Source organism: Stegostoma tigrinum, chromosome 27, assembly GCF_030684315.1.
Source record: "Stegostoma tigrinum isolate sSteTig4 chromosome 27, sSteTig4.hap1, whole genome shotgun sequence".
Taxonomy (NCBI): domain Eukaryota; kingdom Metazoa; phylum Chordata; class Chondrichthyes; order Orectolobiformes; family Stegostomatidae; genus Stegostoma; species Stegostoma tigrinum.
Window position 1 is genome coordinate 2,147,535 of NC_081380.1, and position 22,478 is coordinate 2,170,012.

Genomic DNA, 22,478 nt, shown 5'->3' on the forward strand with positions numbered 1-22,478 from the left:
CTCTTAACCTTCACCCCTGTTCCATATCTCTGGATGCAGACTTGAATGCATCTATATCTTTACATTGAGGGCAGCCACCACCACATTGTGTGGTGCTAGCATGTTATGTGTGATTGATTCAGGACAGATTTAGCAGCTTAAATGCTATATATGAGGCTCTATATGCCATCAGCAGGGACAGAATTGAATTTAACCAAAATCTGTAACCATGTTGTCCAGAGTATCCTGCACTCTTCTATTAATACCAACTCAGGAGACCACTCTTGGTTAAATGAAGACCGTGAAGAAGCATTCTAAGAACAGTACCACGCATACTTGAAAATGAAATATCAACTGGTTGAAGCTGCAACTTAGAACTAGGTCTAGATTAGGGCTACAACTTGGGATGCTGCTTCTGCTGTTTAATTCTGTGTAGAGAGGGCTAAGAAGTCCAACAAACCATGGATTCAATCAACGCTCTTCATTTCTTCCTCATTCTGCCATGAATGGCAGGGGATAATTAAGCAACTAATAGGAGCAGACAACCCTACAGTCACTCAAACCGCAATGATGGTGAATCCTTGTACATCAGTCAAAGGGACAAGGCAGAAACATTTTCAGTCACCTTCAACTGGATGTGTCGAATGGATGATCTACTGTTCTGAGGAAGGGTACCGGATCCGGAACGTTAACTCTAATTTTTTCATTACAGATGCTGCCAGACCTGCTGAGCTTTTCTAGCAACTTCTGTTTTTGTCGTTGTGAGTAATCTACTTGGCTGCCACCTGACTTCACCATCATCACAAGTGCCAATCTTCAGCCAAATTGATTCACTCAGTGTGATATCATTGGACACAGCAATGCCTTAGGGCCCTAGCAACATCTTTGTGATACTACTAAAGACTGATGTTTCAAATCTGGCTTCCTTCTGGTCAAGGTCTTCCAACACAGTTACAGTATTTACATTTCCTTGACAAAGTGAAAAATTTCACAAGCTTATAATGTACATGGGACAAATTAATTCCAACCCAAACCTCATCATAGAGTCATAGTTGTAAAGCATAGAAACAGATCCTTCAGTCCAACCAGTCCTTGCCAACTACAATTCTAATATAAGCTAGTCACACCTGCCTCCAAGCATTTCTTATTCATGTACTTACCCAAATATCTTTTAAATCTACTGAGGACCATGAAAGCATTATTGATTGTCAGAAAAACCCATCTGGCTCACTAATGTCTTACATGGAAGGAAATCTGCTGTCCTCACCTGGTGTGGCTTACGTGTGACTCCAGACCCATAGCAATGTAATTAACTCTTAACTGCCCTCAAAAATGGCCTGGCCAACCACTCAGTTGTATCAATTACTACAAAGCCTCAAGAAAGAAATGAAACCGGATGGACCACCTGGCATTGCCCTCGACATCGGAATAGACAATGGCAGAGACATCCCTGTTGACCTTGCGCAGTCCTCCTTACTAACACCTGAGAGCTAGTGACAAAATTGGGGAGCTGTCTCTGAGACTAAACAAGCAACAGCCTGATATTCTCTATAATGTATGATCCTGTGAGTATGACTATGTCTGAGACGCCACCATCAGCGTCCATGGATATGTCCTGTCCCACTGGCGGGACAGACCTAGCAGAAGTGGCGGCACAGTGATGTATATTCAGGAGAGAGTTGCCCTAGGAGGCTGCAACATTGACCTCAGACGCTATGAAGACTCATGACTTCAGGTTAAAAGGGGCAAGGAAACCTTCACATCACCATTTTCCCTCGGCTGGCGTATCCATACTACTTCATGTTGAACAGCACTTGGATGGAGTACTGAGAGTTGCAAGGTACAAAATATATTCTGGGTGAGTGATTTCAATGTCTATCACCGATTGGCTCAGCAGCAGCATGACTGATCAAGCTGGTCAGGTCCTAAAGGCTGTGTTTACTAGAGTGGGTCTGTGGTAGGAGGTGAGGAAAGAACAAAAACAAATTGCTGGAAGAGTTCCGCAGGCCTGGTACCATCTGTGGAGATGAATCAGAGTTAATGTTTCGGTTCGAGTGATCCTTCCTCAGAACTGGACATTCTTGAGGAACTAAAATTCTGAGGAAGGGTCGCTCAACCAGAAAAGTTCACTCTGATTTCTCTTCACAGATGCTGCCTGACCTGCTGAGCTTTTCAAGCAATTTCTGTTTTTGTTTCTGATTAGCAGCACCAACAATTCTTTCCATTTTTAAGTTGGAAAAACATATTTGACCTTATCCTTAATAGTCTGCTGGCTGCATTTGTCCATGACAGTATTGGTAAAGAGTGACCATTGTATGGTCCTTGTGGAGACAAAGTGCCCCTTTTGCATTGAGTGTTTTGCTACATGATTACCACGCCAAATGGGACAAGCTTTGAAAAGACCTAGCAACTCAAGATTGGGCATTCGTGAGGTGCTGTGCGCCATCAACAGTAGAATCGTAATCCAGCACAATCTGCAACGCAATGACATGGCAAAATCCCCACTTGACCATTGCGAACAAGCCAGGGGATCAACTCTAGTTAAATGGAGAGTGCAGGAGAGGGTGCCAGGAGCAGCACTACGCATACCTAAAAATGAGATGTTAACTTGATGAAGCTACCAAACAGGATTACTTTGTATCAAGCACCATAAGCTGAAAGTGATAGAGCCAAGTGATCCACAATCAGTGGGTCTGATCTAAGCTCTGCAGTACTGCCTCATCCAGTCATGGACAATTAAACAACTTACTAGAGGAGGAGGAGGCTCCACAAATATCCCCATCTTCAATGATGAAAAAATGCAGCACATCAATGCAAAAGATTTTGCTGAAACATTCATAACAATCTTCAGCCTGAAACCTTAAGTGGATGGTCCATTTTGACCACATCGAGTGGTCCCCAATATTACAGACACTAGTCTTCAGCCAGTTCAATTCACTTCATGTGATATCAAGAAATGGTTGGAAGCAGTGGATACTGCAAAGCCTGTGGGCCCTGGCAGCATTTTGACAATATTGCTGAAGACTTGTGCTCCAGAACTTGCTGCTCCCCGAGCCAAGCTGTTCCAGTATAATTACAACGTTGGCATCTACCCGACCATATGGACAACTACCCAGGGATAGCCTTGTGATGTTTCTATGGCTTTAAGGGGCATATTTTGTCCTGGTCCTTTTTAATGAAGAAAGGTTCTGACAGACGAAGCGGGTAGTCTGCTTCTAAGCCAATAAAGTAAACAGTTTGTGAGGCCTTTGGTTTTTTTTTTAAAACTGGAGCAATGGACGCAGCCTGAATGGGTGTGGTTAAACTCTCAGAATCAGGATTTTTAGTTTTGGCTTTTAGGCAGCAGTTCCTGGGGTTTTGGAACTGTGTTTGGAAACAGTAGTGCATCTCTCCCTGCTATTCCCTCTGACTTTTCTCTTGATATTTTTCCTCCTGCCTGTGAGACAATCTATTTTACTGAATTTGCCTACGCCAAGGATGTATATTTGGGATGCTACTATATTGGAGTAGTTACTGTTCAGTAGTTAAATAATCTGTTACACAGTTAAAATTTTCTAAATGAGTTAAGTTGTTTCAAGTTCTTCTGTTGTATATTTAACTATTGTGTATGAATAAAGTGTATTTGTTTCAAAACTGTGGTTTAGCCAATCAAATTGCATCTGAAATGCAATGCCTGACACTTGTGTTTAAAATAAGAAAATGTTTGGGTCTGGGCTATCCTTTTAATATATTTTGAGAGAGTAAGAGTTTGGTCTGGTACATAACAGTCCTGTACGCAAAAAAGCAGGACACATCCAACCTGGCCAATTATCACCCCATCAACCTACTCTCAATCATTAGTAAAATGATGGAAGGTGTCATCAACAGTACCATCAAGCAGGACCTGGTCAGCAATAACCCTGATCAGTGATGTCCAGTTTGCGTTTCGCTAGGGCCACTCTTCTCCTGACCTCATTTCTGTCTTGGTTCAAACGTGGACAAAAGAGCTGAATTCCAGAGGTGAGGTGAGAGTGACTGTCTTTGATATCAAGGCTGCTTTCGACTGAGTGTGACATCGAGGAGCCCTAACAAAACTGGAATCAAGGGATAAACTCTCTAATGATTAGAATCATACCTGGCACATAGCAAGATAGTCGTGGTTGTTGGAAGTCACTCACCTCAGCTCCAGGATATCTCTCTACAGTTTCTCGGGGTAGTGTCCGAGGCCAAACCCTCCTCAATTGCTTCACCTATGAACTTCTCTCCGTCATCAGTTCAGAAGTAGGGATGTTCACTGATAATTTCAGAATATTTAGCACCATTCACAGCTCCTGAGATATTAAAGCAGTCCATGTTCAAATGCAGCAAGATCTGCACAATATCCAGATTTAGGCTGTCAAGTAAATTTCATACCTGGCAGTGACCATCTTCAAAAGAGACAATCTCATCAATGCCCCTTGATATTCAGTGGTACTAAATTCCTCACTATCAACATCTTTGGAGTTTCTGTTGATCAGAAATTCAGCTGGATTCATCACAAAAACAAAGTTGCAACTAGAGCAGATCAGAGGCTAGGACTACTGTCTGAAGTAACTCATCACCTGACTCTCCAAAGCCTGTCCACCATCCACAATGCACAAGTCAGGAATATGATGGAATACTCCTCACTTGCTTAGATGGGTATAACTCCAACTGTACTTAAGTTTGACACCATTCTGGATAAAGCAACAGTATGCTTGGTTGGCACCACATTTACAAGCATCCACGCCCTCCACTACTGATGCTCAGTAGCAGCAGTGTGTTCTATCTATAAGATGCAGTGCAGAAATTAACTGCAGATTCTTGGACACCATCTTCCAAACCCATGTCGTTGTATCTAGAAGGACAACTGCATCAGATAGATGGGAACACCACTATCACCTGGAGGTTCCCCTCCAACCCACTCACCATTTTGACTTGGAAATAAATCACCACTCCTTCACTATCGCTGGGTCAAAATCTGGAATTTCCTGCCGAAGGTCGTCATGAGTCATCCCACCACATGTGGTCTGCAGCAGTTCAAAAAGGCAGCTTGCCATCACCTTCTCAAGGGGCAACTAGGGCCAGACAATACAATGCTGGCCAATCAGCAATGTCCATCTCCCATAAGATAAATAAAACCAATAAGTTTAAGAGATTAGAAAATGTTTTTTGTTGAAGAAGGTTGATTAAGTACTTTCAGAAAAATTTGGCTCTCATTCATAAAGTGCATCATCCTTGTTGTCATCACCTTAGGCAGTCCCTTTGAAACCGATGTTAACTTTCTATCACACTGGGTCCTAAGGTGATAAATAGTCTAGCACTAGATATGTTTACACCCTGGCACAGGCAGAACAGGTGGTGTTTGAAGACAAGGGTTCATAGAATGCTCAGATTTTCATACTTGCCTCTGCTGTTTGAATTTCGTCCTCACCTGGGCCTGCTTGGTTGGAACCATCACTGATGTTTCTTCTCTAGTTTGGGAGATCCAGTGCAGAATATTTCTATACGTTGTTGGGGATTTTTCATTTTTTTTCCCAGGAGAGCTTTAAGGATATCCTAAATTTTATTTTTGTCCTCCTGTAACTCCTTGCCATGGTGAAATTTATTTTGGAAGTTCGATGTCTGCCTGCCCAATGTAACTGACAGTAACCAGTGCTTCAGTGCTAGGGGCATCTATTTGAGAATGGGCACTGGTATTGGAGGTTTTATCCTGCCACTGGATTTGCAGGAATTTGTGGAAGCATTGTTGGTAATATTTCTGTAGGGATTTCAGATGTCTACTGTACATTCTTCATGTCTCTGACACATGCAAAGGGGCAGCTAACACCACTGCCCTGTAGACCATAGGCTTGGAGCCAGGTTTGTGGTCTTTGTCATCAAAACTGTGTACCTCAGACAGCCAAAGGCCAAAGTGCATACTAGAGACAATGTTGAATCTCATTTTTGATACCTGCACTACTTGAAGAGGGGCTTCCAAGGACTGGGAATTGATTCACATTGACCCCTGGCTCATTACCAACGTTAGTAGTTGGGGATGGTGTGTATGGCAGGAACATCTGGTGGAAGATCTTTGTTTTCTGGATATCTACAGTAAGGCCCCTTCTCCCATTTGCCTCCATGAATGTGTTGATGATTCGGAGCTTGGCTTCTGCGTATGTGCACACGCAAACATCTTAGACAGAGTGCACCTACTTTCACCAGCTCCACCTCTCCTCTCCCTATTTTGTTCAGAGCTCCCTTCCCCCTCCCCCATTTCTGAAGAAGGGTCCCAACCCGAAACATCAACTTTCCTGCTCCTTTGATGCTGCCTGGCCTGCTGTGTTCCTCCAGCTCCACAGTTATCTCTGACTCCAGCATTGGCAGTTCTTACTGTCTCTGCAACTTGATTGACAGTTTCCTGCTCAACTTGTTGTAGCTTCATTCCAGTGGAACGCTTCATGCATATGGAATGGAATATTGCACTGAAATAGATGGAGAAGAGATTTGGTATGACGACACAGCATTACTTGACTCTATATTGTATGTGTATTGGGTGCCTTGCGGGCCTTCAGCAAGGATCATGGCTTGGATGTTGTCTTCTCACTGGCAGTACATGGTGTTGAGTTTCTGCAGGCAACCAAATTTGAGAAGTGTGATCCACAACCCTCTTGGTTGACAAAACCAAAGGCCTTGTGAAGTGAAAAAAGGCAATATATAAAGGTTGTTGATGCTGCCTGCACTACTTTTGGACTTGTATTGCTGTGTATGTCATGTCCATCTTGCCTGTTGATGGACAGAATCTGCATTCTGACTTTGGTAGAGCTCCTTAGCCACTGGGAGAAGGTGACTGAGGAAGATTTTTACAATGACCTTTCCACGTGGGACATGGAATAGCTGTTGACACTGATTGCAGTCGGTAGTATCTTATTTCCTGAACTTGGTCATAATTAATGCATCTCATAGTTCATTGGCCATGTTTTTCTTCCAAATAAGGGAGAAGAGGTTATGCTAAGAACATAGAACACATAGAACAGTACAGCACAGTACATGCCCTTCGGCCCACGATGTTGTGCCAACCTGTTATCCTACGCGTGCATCTCTACCGTATTTCAATATTTCGGCAGAGATCCCCGCACTGCTGTGGCGACTTTTATTTTGCAGTTGATTAGAATTTTCAACATCATTTCAGGTTGTCATCACGCTGAGGTTGATGATTCTTTATTTTGTTTTCAGCTCTCAGGTCTTAGCTCTCTTAGGTCTTTGGTTGCTTGGGTTGCAGATGGCTTTGACTATGCTAAAAAATCCAAGCAAGCCATAACTGCCAGTGAGTTTCTGACTTTACTATGCTGTTCCACTCACCATGTGTCCTTGCAAGTCGTGGAATTCTCATTGAACTTCTGCCTTCATTTGTCAATAGACCTATATTCTTTCCCTTGGGATTTGGTGGTGTTTCAGTTTGATGAGCACCTTGCATTTATGATTTAGCGGCATCTGAATTTCCTGGTCACTCTTGTCAAGCCCAGTTCTGACATGGTGATCAGAGATAATGGGAACTGCAGATGCTGGAGAATCCAAGGCAACAAAGTGTGGAGCTGGATGAACACAGCAGGCCAAGCAACATCTCAGGAGCACAAAAGCTGACGTTTCGGGTCTAGACCCTTCATCAGAAAAAAAGCTGCACACTTTGTTATCCAGTTCTGACGCTTCCCAGTCAGAAAACCTGGAGTCTCCTCACAATTGCTGTTGATGATGGATTTAAGGGCCAACTGGGGTAATGGACATTGTGTTAACAGCAGCCAACAGGAACCACAAAATCAACTAACTTGTCTTTTTTAATAGGAAAATCATTCCCATGGGAGCCATTCCCATGTTCCTCACACTTAATCATCTAAGGAGGATACATCCATTATCTTGATGCCTAATGCCAGAGTGTCCATGCTGTTTCCCACAGCCATGCACACACCCAGGGGCTTGCCAGCTCGCTCATTAGCTCTCTCTTTCAGTCACACGTGAATTCACCTTCCTTTCTGCCCTCGTGCATGCACACATTTCCTGTGGCATGGATGACATTGTTGGTGCAGTTCTTTTACTTTATCAAACTGCCCCTCTAGATTTCTTGTAATTTGCACCGCAGTCACTGGGAGTCACGTGTACATTTATGCGCTCCAGTCCCCTGTATGCACCAGATTCCACCTACCAAATCACCCCTAGATTTAATGGGACAGTGAAGGCAGGCACAGACTGGTGTTATGCAAGTAGCATTAGATTATATAACTTGTGTGCAGAAGAACTGGTGAATTTCATGCACCAAGTGGTCTGTTTATTTGCAGTAATGTTTTAATATTCTATTCTATGAAAGTAATTTGCTGTTGTAAATACTGAAGGTCATTGAAAGATATCTGACTATAAAGCAATTTGTTGTGAAAACTTAGCTTCTTTTTGACAGCTTTTATTTGATTTGTGAAAATGTAGGTGTAGTTGCAACCCATACATGTAGTAAGTGCTGCTTCGGCTTACTTATTGTAAAGCTAATGATATGACATACAGGTGCAGGATTGGAATTTCTTTCAGGTTGGTAACTTGTCAATTTTTAAAGACAAGATTTTTCTGTTACGGGCTCGGAGTACAAATTATGATGATGAGATTAGTTCATTGTTTTTCCTGTTGACGTATATTTATAAAATGAGTACAAATCTTTCCAATAAATCATATGGAACATTCAGACCAGTTGTAGTTGTAAATTACTTGCTTCCCAGAAGCCTTTTATAAAAATAACTTTACTGAACCAAACTTGTTACTCTGCAAAGACTGAATACTGGGAATGCAAGAAATGTGAATTATGAACAAAAACTGGTGGAAATTCTCAACAGATCCGACAGCATTTCTAGATAGAAGGAAACGGAGTTAATCATTCGTACCTTTGATTGTTTATCGCACAAGAAAAAGATAAGCCTCTAACACATTTCAGGTGAGGCTGGAAAATGTGATTTAGGAAATGATGTCAGATTCAATCACCGAGTTAGCCAGGATACCATCTGAGACACTGTATAAATGGTGTTAGCGCTGCTATATTGGAGAGAGAAAATACAGACACATTGCCAGCGGTAAGTGCGCAAGGAGATCAGGCACAAACAGAATTGTGATGCTTCCTCAAGTCAGATAAATGAAGAAAGGCTTGCATTTATCTAGTGCTTTCCATGACCACTGGACCTCTCAAAGCACTTTATGGCTAATTAGGCACTTACGAAGTGTGGTAATGTAGCAAATGTTTGCACTCAGCTAGCTGCAACAACAATGACATGATCAAGCAAACAATTCCTTATCAATGATGATTAAGGGGTAAAGCTTGCGGGTCACCAGGGATAACCCCTTGGCTGTTCTTCAAAAACTGTCATGGGATTTTTTTTTGTTATCACCTGAGAGGGCAGACGCCTTCAATTTGATGTTTCACCTGAATGATGGCACCTTTAACAGCAGTTCCTCAGCATGGCACTGCAGTTTCCAGCTCAACCCATAAAGCCTCATTTGTTAACTAGTTTTATATATCATCCATTCTCAGAACTGTAACTGATTCTTTAACTGCTGCCTCCTCTCCTTTTTGTCACCCAGTCTATGCTGCCTGAAAACTCTGTATCCACAGAACATAACTGGAGATTGCTGGAAAATCTCAGCAGATCTGGCAGCATCTGTGAGGGGAAATTTAGATAATGCAACCGTTTCAGATCCAGTGACCCAACCAGATGTTGAGCTCCACTTTTGCCCCTCCTTCATCCAGGTTTCCATTGTAGCAATGACATTGTGGTACCATGAGTCTGTCTGAACCCTTAGTTCACCTGCTTTGTTTGTAATACTCCTGTATTGTAGTATAAACAAACCCAAATTTCCTTTTCTGAATGCTTTGTAATACTTGCTTCTTTTGTTTCTGAGTCACTGACTTCATCACTAACTAACACGGTGGCTCAGTGGTTAGCACTGCAGCCTCATAGCGCTTGGGACCCGGGTTTGATTCCAGCCTCGGGCAACTGTCTGTGTGGAGTTTGCACATTCTCCCCGTATCTGCATGGGTTTCCTCCAGGTGCTCCGGTTTCCTCCCACAGTCCAAAAATGTGCAGGCGAGGTGGATTGGCCATGCTAAATTGCCCTTGGTGTTCAGGGGTGTGTGCTTTATAGGGGGATGGGATGCTGCAAGGGATGGTGTGGATCTGTTGGGCCGAAGGGCCTGTTTCCACACTGTAGGGAATCGAATCTAATCTAATCTAATGTTCTACCTTCTGTTTCCTGATCTGAATCTAACCAATCCAAGCTTACAACTTGGTTTCCACCCCTTGCCGTACTAACTTAAAACATCTCCAATGGAGAGCAAAAGTTCCTGTGAGGATATTTGAGCTTTCCCAGGTGCTATTTGCCAAGCTTGTACAGGTCCTACCTTCCCCAGAAACGGATCCAATGGTTCAATAAGCTAAAACTTTCCGGGACGCCATTTGTCCAGCCACGTACTCATCTGATGTAGCCTCTTATTCTTGATCTTGCTAGTGTGTGGCACTAGGAGTAATCCTGAAATTACTACATTTGATGCCTTGCATTTTAATTTATCTCCTGACTGCCTATGTTTAGCTTTCAGGTCCTCATCCCCTTGTTTACCTGTGTCGTTGATACCTATGTGTAGCATAGTCACTGGTTGTTCATCCTCTCACTCCAGAGGGTCCTGCATCTGCTCCATGACGTCCCTGATCCTGGCACCAGGGGGGCAACATAACATCTTGGATTCACATCTGTGGCCACAGAAGTGCCTATCCTTACCCCTTACTGTTGAATCTCCTATTGCTATAACCCTGCAGTTCGTTTTCCTCTCCTTCTATGCAGCAGAGCCACCTGTGGTATTATAAACTTGGCTCATGCTGCTGCCTCCCACAAGGCCATTCCTCCCCAATGATATCCAAAGGGACATGTCTTTTTAAGATGAGGATGACCATAGGGGACTCCTGCACTTTCTTCCTGAGCCTTTTCCTGTGTCTGGTGGTCACTTATTCCCTTTCTGCCTGTGTAACCCTCACCTGTGACCTGACCACTTTGCTAATTGTGCTATCCACAACATTCTCAGCATTATAGATACACCGTAGTTTGTCCACGCACAGCTGCAGCTCTGAAAAGTTGTGAGTCAGTAGCTGCAGGTGGACACACTTCTTGCACATGTAGTCATCAGGGACACTGGAACATGTCTGTCCTTATTTCTCACATTGCGCAAGAGTATCACTCCACAGATCTCGGGTCTGCTGTCATGGCATCTCTTCAGATTAAGCTAGTTATTCTCTTTACAAGAATTATTTAATCTGGGGACCATTGGACATTAATGTGAACATTAGTGAGTGAATAATAGAGTGAAAAAGTGACTATGAAAATGCAACATGTTTCTTCCAGTCAACAGATATGTATGTCCCTAACTCTGCTGTCATCTTGCATACGTGTAAACCATGAGCTATGAATTCAGCTTTTCTGACTAAGCTAGTGTCAGCAAATTAAAATTATGTATTCATAAATAAAGTGAAACTAATAAATGAAATGTAGGCAAATGAAAAATAAATTTGAAATAGACCAGTGCCAACTTTGTGTTCTGAATTTCCTGGGTTCTCTGCTTGTCCAGCAGGCTAACTTGAAGACAGTTACTAAATGAGATTGGACAGACTGGAGTGTTTTCATTAGAACAGAGGTGATTGAGAGTGGTCATGACTGAAATACATAAAATTATGAGGGGCATAGATAGGGTAGATAAGAAAATACTTTTCCATTGATCAATGGCCAGTGCCCATGGATTAAAGACAAGGGGCAGAGGTTTTAGAGATGTGAGGAAGAAACTTTTCATCCAGATGTTGGTGGGATTCTGGAACACTGTGCCTGTAATTGTGGTAGAGGCAGAAGCCCCCACAGTATTTAAGTATTTGATATGCACTTGCATTGCCATGGCAAGGGTTAGAGAATGGGACTAGGATAGTTTGGTGGTTGTTTCTGATCAGTGCAGATACAATGAGCTGAAGGATCTTTTTCTGTGTTGATCTCTGTGACTGTTTTATAACCATACCCATTGCATTGTTAGCTGAGAATGCATTTCATCAAAGGAGCTTCCCCTATCATGTGATCACACTGGATTCCCTTGCATTTTTAAGTTTTAGTTATAATCGTGCAGGAACTATAGTCATACAGGAACTGGCAAAATGCGAGAGCGGAGGTAGTGCCTACTTCTTCCACTAATGGGAACATTGCATCATTATCACAACTCTGCCCTTAGATTGGGCCCAAACTTATGATTTTTGCAAGTGCTGCTACCTGAGACTTAGCTGATTGTTCAAGGCTGAAGATATGTGAAAAGTGGAAGGGGTGTGAAAAAGTATCATGACAAGCATTCAACATGTTCAAGTGAAGGGAAAATAAGGAAGTCAGCAAGTCTATCAGAGGACTCATGCAGCGAGGCAATATGGGTAGAGTTCAGGAATAGAAAAGATGAAATCACAATGATGGGGGTATGCTACAGGCCTCCTAACTGCTAGCAGGAAATAGAGGAGAGAATACCTGGTCTGATTTTGGAATGATGGGAAAACAGCAGTGTTCTTGTTGTGAGAGAGATAGTAGGAACTGCAGATGCTGGAGAATCTGAGATAACGAGGTGTAGAGCTGGATGAACACAGCTGGCCAAGCAGCAGCATAGGAGTAGGAAAACTGATGTTTTGGGCCTAAGGTTGGGAACTGACAAAGTCCTTGAAGTATGTAAACAGGAAATAACTCAAACAAGGAATTAGAAGAGGTGAAAGAATTCATGAAAGGTCATTAGCACACAAGACTGAGGAAAATTTCAAGCTTTTTATACGTACATAAAAAGCAAGAGGGTAGCCATGGAGAAGATTGGCTCACTCAGGACAAAGGAGGGAATCTGTGTCTGGAGCCAGAAGAGGTAGGTGAGGTCCTAAACAAATACTTTATGTTCGTATTCACCAAAGAGAAGGAATTAGTGGAGGATGATCTCAGGGAAGGAAGTGTTGAATTTCTAAGCCAAGTTGCTATTAAAAAGGAAGAGGTGGTGTGCATCTTAAAATGTAATAAGATAGATAAGCCCCTGCGTCCTAATGGGATCAATCCAGAATATTAAGGGAGGTAAGAGAACATTGACAGACATCTTCGTAAGCTCTTTGGCCACATATGAGTTCCTGGAGGACTAGAGAGTAGCCAATGTTGTCCCATTGTTTAAGAAGGGTAGCAAGAATAATCCAGGAAATTATAGGTCTGTGAGCCTCAGGTTAGTGACGGAAATTATTGGAAGAGATTGTCAGGGATAAGATCTGTACGCATTTAGAAACAAATCAACTTACTAGCAATAGCATGGTTTGCGCGGCGGTGTTGTACCTAACTCACTTGATCAAGTTTTTTGAGGAGGTGGTAAAGATAATTGATGAAGCAAAAGCAAGTTGATGTTGTCCACATGGACTGTAATTAAGCCTTTGACAAGGTCCTTCATGGCAGACTGTTGCAAAAAGTGAAGTCACGTGGCATCAGGGCAAGATGGATACAGAACTGGCTCAGTCATAGGACACAATGGGTAGCAGTGGATGGATGTTTTTCAGTATGGAGGGTTTTGACTGGTTGTGTTCCACATGGATCAGTGATGGGATCTCAGTTGTTTGTGGTCTATGTAAATGATTTGGACAAAGACATGGCTGTTCTTATTAATAAGTTTGCAGATGATGCAAAGATTTGTGGAGTTGCAGACGGTGAGGACAATTGTAAGAGGATACAACAGGGTATAGATCAGTTGAAGGCATGGGCAGAAAAATGGCAGACAAATGTGAGGTGACACATTTTGGAATGTCAAGTACAGGCAGAAGTTATACAATGAATGGCAGAACCCTGAGGAGTATTGATATGCAGAAGGGGGTGTTCAGGTCCACTGATCATTGAAGGTGGCAACACAGGTAGAGGAGATATTAAAAAAAGGCCTGCGGTATACTTGTCTTCATTGAAGAGAGCATTGACTATAAAGATAGGCAAGTTATGCTGTAGCTTTATATTACTTTAGTTAGGCCATACTTGGAATATGGTGTACAGTTCTGGTCATCACATTACCAGAAGGATGTGGATGTTTTAGAGAGGGTACAGAAAAGGTTTATCAGTATGTTACCTGGTAAGTGGGATTTTAGTTATGAAGAAAGGTTGGATAGACTGAGTTGGTTTTCATTGGAACATAGGAGTTGAGGGGTGACCTGATAGAAGTTTATAAAATTGTGAATGGCCTGGATAGAGTTGAAAGTTTGAGGCTTTTTCCCCAGGGTGGAAGGGTCAGTTACATGAGGACTTAGTGTCAAGGCATGGGGTTTGGGGGGTCGGGGGGCATCAATGCAGTCTAAAAGAGATGTGCAAGGCAAGTTTTTTTTTTACACAAAGTGCCTGGAACATACTGCCAGAGGAGGCGGTGGAAGCAAACACAACAGCAGCATTCGAGAAGCACCTGAACGAACATATCAATATGAAAGGAATAGAGTGATGCAGGTCCTGTAAGTGAAGACACTTTAAGTGTGGAAGGGCAAAATGTGTTGGCACAGTTTTGGAGGGCCAAAGGGCCTGTTCCTGTGCTGTATTATTCTTTTTTTTTGTACTTCGGAAAAAAACTGTCCACATTGCTGAAAGGTTTTAGAACCAGATGACACTGATTCAGATTGAATGGCAAAAGAACCAATGGTACCATGAGAAAACTTGTTCCTGCAATGAGTGATTAATAACTTGAATGCACTGCCTGAAAGCATGACAAACATCGATTCACCTGTGTCTTTTGAACGAGAATTCTTTGTTGACCTGAAAATAAAATGTGTAGAGTTACAGAGGAAGACTGGGGAATGAGATTAGCTGAATTTCTCTCATGCAGAGCTGTTCCAGACTTATCAGCTGAATGGCCTTCTTCAGGACTTGTAACTATTTTGTGATACTTTTGTCGTTGACTATTTTGAATGGCTTCCTAGGCCTAAAGTTATAAATGGCTTTTGCGATCTTTGTTGAACAGAAGCTAATTTGAGTCTAGTCAATAAAGTGATATAATATTTTGGAATTGATTTCTGAGTCACTTCAGAGGGCTTAGTGTATTCTCTAAAGTAAACTCTATTGATCCTTCACAACCAAAGCATTTGAAGTTCAATTTAACATTTAAGAAATAATGGAACTCCGAAGAGACTAGCATCAATTGATTATATGTCAGGTTTGTAAAGTTACAGTTTAAATCATGGCACGGTTTCAAAGTGCAAGACAGCTCTTCATGTAGAACTGCACAATAGTTGTGTGAACTCTTCTTGTTTTACAGAGGTTACAATAAAAGCACTTAAAGAAAAAATCAAAGAGTACGAGCAGACCTTGAGCAGCAGAGCAGAAAGTCTTGCACTTGAAAAAGAGCAGAAATTACAGAATGACTTCACGGAAAAGGAAAGGTGAGTTAATTGTAAAAGGTGCCTCCTTTTACATTTCATTTTTTTCCACTTATGTTTTGAAGTTTATTCTGTTGGAAGCAGGCACTTCTAGTTTCTGGTTTTGGAATTCATCAGATGATAAAGCTGTTTCCCCAGTTATTTTCATATTTTTGTCACCATTGACTGGCTGAAGTAGGGGTATCTGTTTTCACTCTATAATATGTACGTGATACACCTCACACTATGTGTAACATGTCACTGAATGGATTAGTTAAAAAACTCATGAATGCTGCAGCTGTAAAGGTAGTTCTGAGAAATATTTAATGAGACTTGATTCTGGAGTTGAATATGGTTGCCAAATAATCGCCATAATCAAACATACTGTTAGAATATTGTAGCAGCCAAACTTGTAACCCAGCTTGCTTTTGTGATTTCATTTGTTCTTAAGTTGCTTGTCAAAGAGGCTGATGATTTTGTTCTGAAGACAGCATTATTTGTTTGATGTAAGAATATTGTATTAAAACAACACTATGATGTACTAAAAAAACGTAAGGGATGTGGATTGTGTGACCAGATTTAATTTCCTTAATGTTTGCTGCTCGAATAACATTAGCTCTTGGTGCAGATGTGTCGGATTGAACATCAGTGATATCCCCGTCCAAAGACAGTAGGGGAAAATCTACGATTTCACATTCCTCCCCCAGACTAAGGTTATCAAACATTAGGGACATGTTCATCAGCCAATTCCATTGGTTAGAATTCAGTAAATGAGGACTTTATGAGGGGCACACATTGTACTTAATAATAAATTGCTATCATAGAGTAGTTTGAAAGTAAGGACTAATGCCAGTACATTATTCATACATCCATTGAAATAAATATGTTCTTGAATTTAATTCTTCTAGCAGTTCTTCTCAGTTTATTTTAAGCTATTTTGTTCACTGGTGCTGCAGCTGGACATTACCATTAATTGTTCTGTGAGAATTATGCAATAGGCTGCTTGTGTATTTGGTTCTCATGGTATTGTGTGAGACAATTTACTTTATCTGCCAAAAAAAAGTCAATAAATAAGCTTCACCATTCCTTTCTGCAGCTTTAGGTGTTACCATAGTAAAAATTTCCATAAATTTGGGGCAACTATTGCTGTCATGCCCTTGGTTACGTCAACAGCTACATCAATTACTCAGTACCCAAATCACCACATTCCAGCTGTAGTTTCAGGGCATCCTACAACACAAAATAATAGTTTTTAGATTTAGTTGGCAATGGAGTTGAAACGGTACAACTACTTTTACATAAAGCGTTGGAGTCTTTGTTTTGTCTGGCTTGCAGTTGTGTGTTTATATCTGTTGTGATAATTAACTGCTGTACAGTGTTTGATTTTTCTTCTTTTATCTTGGCATTACTTTCTTTACTTAAAAACTGGGATGTGAAAATTAGGAAGATTTACATGAACTGCTTTCTGTTGTGACTTCTCGATTGTGCAGCAGAAATCACAGCCTGCGGCTCCAATAGGAGGGAAATAAAATTGCAGCGTAAAACTTTGGTTCATTCCCAACTAGTATTTAGAAAAGTACAGATGTAGTTTTAACTTCAAAATACTCCTTACTAATATCCAAAAGCACAATGAATTAAAGAAGGAAAAGGGAAAATAATATACTTAAAATAGTATAACTCTTTCTTTCAGAAAACAGTTGACCTTTAGTCCCAGTAGTACTTGTTCTTCTGTGCAATTTGTGTTCCATGGCACCTCTGTTGGGTCTGGATTTGTTTTGAACGTCGGGAGTAATTCTTTGTAAAGTGTGAAGGGGAAGATAGCAGTTGTGAGGTGAAATGCTCTGCAGTCTTTATATATGGAGATAATCCTGCCAGAATGTTTTAAGAGGCTTTATCCTCCTGTTTGTTGTAAAGGAACAAATTTATAGGAACAATGCAGCATCTTTAACACCTTAAGGCATGGGAGCAGAAGCACACTGTTCAGCTTATCAAGTCTATTACAACACACGGTGAGATCAGGGCTGATCTAAAAATCATCAACTCCAATTTCCTGCTTTTGGCCAGAACCCTTGATTCCCATATTGATTAAAAATGTATGATTCCTAATCGAATGTTTTCTGAAAATCCAAATATGTTACGTCTACTACTACCTTCACATCTCTTCTGCTTGTTATTTCCTCTGAGTATTTTCATCAATTTTCATACGTGATTTCCCCTTGGTGAAGCCATGCTGACTCTGCTTATCATTCTAGGCATTTCTAAAAGCTGTGCTATTACATCTTTCATAATACAGTCTAACATTTTCCCAATTAAAATAAAGGTATTACATTAGCAGTTTTAGAAACGTAGAAAATAGCACAGGAGTAGGTCATTCAGCCCTTCGAGCCTGCACCATCATTCAATATGATCATGGCTGATGGTACAATTTCAGAATCCAACTCCTACTAACTCTTCAAACCCTTGATCCTTTTAGCTGCAAGGACAAGTCCACTCCCTCTTGAATATATCTAACAAACTGGCCTCCACAGCATTCTGAGGTAAAGAATTCCATAGGTTCACACCTGTTTGAGTGAAGGAATTCTTCCTCCTCTCAATCCAGAATGGCTGACCCCTTATTGTTAGACTGTGACCCCCAGTTCTGGACTTCCCCAACATCGGGAGCATCCTTCCTGCATGTAGCCTGTTCAGTCCCATCAGGACTATATATGTTTCAATGCGATTTCCCCCCCTCATACTTTTAAATTTGAGTGAGTACAAGCTAGGAGACCAAAACTGCACACAGTACTCAAGGTGTGGCCTCACTAAGGCCCTGTATAACTGCACCAATTCTCTGGGACATTTCTGGTTATTCTAGACATATAATTGTCTCCTCAGGGTGTCTAGTAAAAGCAGGTTTGGCAGGTCTCAGGTTAAAATTCCAATGAGCCATCACATGCTGTTTGACAAATCTACTGGAATTTCTGAAGCAAGTAACTAGCAGAGTTGAGGACATGCCAGTGGATGTGATTTCATCCCAAAGAAAAGAAAGATTATCCAGGTTGGGATTAGACAGCCATGGCTGACAAAGGAAGTCAGGAAATGTATCAAAGAAAAAGAGACAGCCTATAAAGTGGCCAAGAGCACTGGGAAATCAGAAGATTGGGAAGGCTACAAAAACAAACAGAGGATAACAAAGAGAGAAATAAGGAAGGAGGGGATCAAATATGAAGGTAGGCTAGCTAGTAACATTAGAAATGATAATAAAAGCTTCTTTCAATACATAAGAAACAAATGAGAGGCAAAAATAGACATTGGGCCTCTCCAAATTGATGCTGGAAGGCTAGTGATGGGAGATAAGGAAATAGCTGAAGAACTTAACAAGTACTTTGTGTCAGTCTTCACAGTGGAAGACGTGAGTAGTATGCCAACAATTAGGGAGAGTCAGGGGAAGGAGTTGAGTATGGTAGGCATTGCAAAAGAGAAAGTGCTAGAAAAGCTTAAAGGTGTAAAAATTGATAAATCTCCTGGCCCCAATGGGCTACATCCTAGAGTTCTGAGGGAGGTGGCTGAGGAAATAGCGGAGGCTTTGGTTGTGATCTTTCAAAAGTCACTGGAGTCAGGGAAAGTCCCAGATGATTGGAAAATTGCTGTTGTAACCCCCTTGTTTAAGAAAGGATCAAGGCAAAAGATGGAAAATTATAGGCCGATTAGCCTAACCTCGGTTGTTGGTAAAATTCTAGAATCCATTGTCAAGGATGAGATTTCTAAATTCCTGGAAGTGCAGGGTCAGATTAGAACAAGTCAGCATGGATTTGTAAGGGGAGATCGTGCCTGACAAACCTGTTAGAATTCTTTGAAGAGGTCACAAGTATGTTAGACCAGGGAAACCCAGTGGATGTTATCTATCTAGACTTCCAAAAGGCCTTTGATAAGATGCCTCATGGGAGGCTGCTGAGCAAGGTGAGGTCTCATGGTGTTCGAGGTGAGCTACTGTCTGGGATTGGGGATTGGCTGTCTGACAGAAGGCAGAGAGTTGGGATAAAAGATTCTTTTTCAGAATGGCAAGCGGTGACGAGTGGTGTCCTGCAGGGTTCAGTTTTGGGGCCACAGCTGTTCAGCTTATATATTAATGATCTGGATGAAGGGACTGGGGCCATTCTGGTGAAGTTTGCCAATGATATGAAGGTAGTTGGACAGGCAGGTAGTACTGAGGAGGTGGGGAAGCTGCAGAAAGATTTAGACAGTTTAGGAGAGTGGTCCAGGAAATAGCTGTTGAAATTTGACGTGAGCAAGTGTGAGGTTTTGCACTTTGTAAAAAAGAATACAGGTATGGACTATTTTCTAAATGGTGAGAAAATTCATAAAACAGAAGTACAAAGGGATCTGGGAGTGTTGGTCCAGGATTCTCTAAAAGTTAACTTGCAGGTGGAGTCTGTTAATAAGAAAGCGAATGTAATGTTGTCGTTTATTTCAAGAGGGTTGGAATATAAAAGCAGCGCTGTGCTTCTGAGACTTTATAAAGCTCTAGTTAGGCCCCATTTAGAATACTGTGTTCAAATTTGGGCCCCACACCTCAGGAAGGACATACTAGCCCTGGAGCATGTCCAGTGGAGATTCACACGGATGATTCCTGGAATGTTAGGTTTAATGTATGATGAACAGCTAAGGATCCTGGGATTGTATTCATTAGAGTTTAGAAGGTTGAGGGGAGATCTAATAGAAACTTACAAGATAATGTATGGCTTAAAAGGGGTGGACGCTAGGAGGTTGTTTCCGTTAGGTGGGGAGACTAGGACCCATGGGAAAAGCCTTAAAATATTTCCTCACCCAGAGAGTGGTGAGCTTGTGGAATTCATTGCCACGAGTGCAGTGGAGGCTGGGACGTTAGATGTCTTCAAGGCAGAGATCCACAAATTCTTGATCTCACAAGGAATCAAGGTCTACGGGGAGAGTGCAGGGAAGTCGTGTTGAAATGCACATCAGCCATGATTTAAATGGCGGAGTGGACTCGATGGGCCGAATGGCTTTACTTCCACTCCTATGTCTTATGGCCATATTTAGTTGGATTTTCAGAAGACTTTCAATAAGGTCCTACAAAAGAGTTTAGCATGTAAATTTTAAGTACATTGATTGGGAGTAGTGTACTGACATGAATACAGAACTGGTCGGCAGACAGGAAACAGAGGATAACAATAAACACCTCTTTTCCCGAGTGGCAGATAGTGGGATACTACAGGGACCAGTCCTTAGGTCCCAGCTGTTCACAACACACATTAACGGTTAGATGACGGAACTAAAAGTAATTTCTCCACTTTTGCAGATGACAGAAAGCTAGGTGGGAGCGTGAGCTGTGAGGTGGATATGGAGATGCTTCAGTGTGATTTGGATAAGTTGAGTGCGTGGACAAATGCATGGAAGATGAAGTGAAGTTATCCACTTTGTTCACAAAAACTGAAAGGTGGATTATTATCTGAATGATGATAGATTGAGAAAGTGGGAGTTGCAACAAGACATGTGTGTCCTTCCACACCAGTCGCTGAAATTAAGCATGCAGATTTGGCGAGCAGTAAAGAAGGCAAATGGTGTTTTTGACCTTCATAGTGGGAGGATTCAAGCGCAGAAACAGGGATGTCTTGCTGCCATTGTATGGGGCCTTAGCGAGATCACACTTTAAGTATTCTATGCAGTTTTGATTTACTTATCTGGGGAGGAATTTTCTGGCAATGGAAGGAGTGCTGCAAAGGTTTACCAGACTGATTCCAGGATGACGGTGCTGGCATATGGCGAGAGACTGAATCGGTTAGGACTGTGTTCGCTGGAGTTAGAAGAATGACATGGGGGAGAGCCTCATAGAAATCTATAAAATTCTGACATGATTAGACAGGGTAAATGCATGGAAGGGTGTTCCCAATGACTGTTTGGTCCAGAATCAGGGATCACAGTCTAAGGATGTGGGGTAGACCATTTAGGACTGAGATGAGGAGAAATTTTATACACCCAGAGAATGGTGAGCTTGTGGAATTCTTTGCCACAGAAAACAGTTGTGGTCAAATGTTTTCAAAAAGGAGTTATATATGGTTCTTAGTGCCAAAAGGAATCAAAATGCATGGGGAGAAAATGGGAACAGTGTTTTGAGTTTGATGATCAGTTGTGATCCTATTGAATGGTGAAGCAGACTCAAAGGGCCAAATGGCTTATTCCTGCTCTGTTTTTTCAATGTTTCTGTGTTTTCCAGAATCTGAGTAGATTACTACCAATGCATCTACTACTTGTGTAGCTATGTCATGCACACTGCATTTCATAAGGACACTTATCAGTCGTTTTAGCTCTATTAGTTGTTTGTTGGAAAACCCTGTCTGGTTCGGTGATGTCCTTTAGGGAAGGAAACTGCCATCCTTACTTGGTCTGCCTACATGTGATTCCAGACCCAGAGCAATGTGGTTGACTCCAAACTACCCTCTGGGCAGTAAGTGCTGGCCTAGACAGCAATGCCCCCATTCTGAGAATGAATAAAAAAAATTGCCCTAGCATTTTTTCTCTAGTGATAGTTATTGCATTTATTTCCTCTCCTCCTTTTGCCCCTTGATTATTTAGCAATTTTGGAATGCTATTAGTGCCTTCTACTGTGAACACCAATGCAGAGTATTTATTCCCGGTTCCTCAATGACCTGCTGGATTACAGTACTGATGCCTTTCCTTGCTGATTATGTCATTCTATTAATAAAATGTGAGGCTGGATGAACACAGCAGGCCCAGCAGCAACTCGGGAGCACAAAAGCTGACGTTTCGGGCCTAGGCCCTTCATCAGAGAGGGGGATGGGGTGAGGGTTCTGGAATAAATAGGGAGAGAGGGGGACTTCACCAGCTTCAAAATCTCCCCTTCCCCCACCGCATCCCAACATCAGCCCAGTTCGTCCCCTCCCCCCACTGCACCACACAACCAGCCCAGCTCTTCCCCTCCACCCACTGCATCCCAAAACCAGTCCAACCTGTCTCTGCCTCCCTAACCTGTTCTTCCTCTCACCCATCCCTACCTCCCACCCCAAGCCGCACCTCCATCTCCTATCTACTAACCTCATCCCACCTCCTTGACCTGTCCGTCTTCCA

At 42.0% G+C, this 22,478-nt stretch overlaps 1 protein-coding gene across 7 annotated transcripts in view; it reads left to right on the forward strand.

The window, feature by feature from the left end:
- LOC125464755 (protein CASP-like) overlaps positions 1-22,478 on the forward strand; it is a 534,922-nt gene that overhangs the window by 276,889 nt on the left and 235,555 nt on the right. For all 7 annotated transcript variants that reach the window (XM_048557535.2, XM_048557531.2, XM_048557534.2 and 4 more), the window contains one exon: positions 15,293-15,416. In XM_048557535.2, coding sequence (XP_048413492.1) covers positions 15,293-15,416 — 124 coding nt within the window. The remainder of the gene's footprint in view (positions 1-15,292; positions 15,417-22,478) is intronic.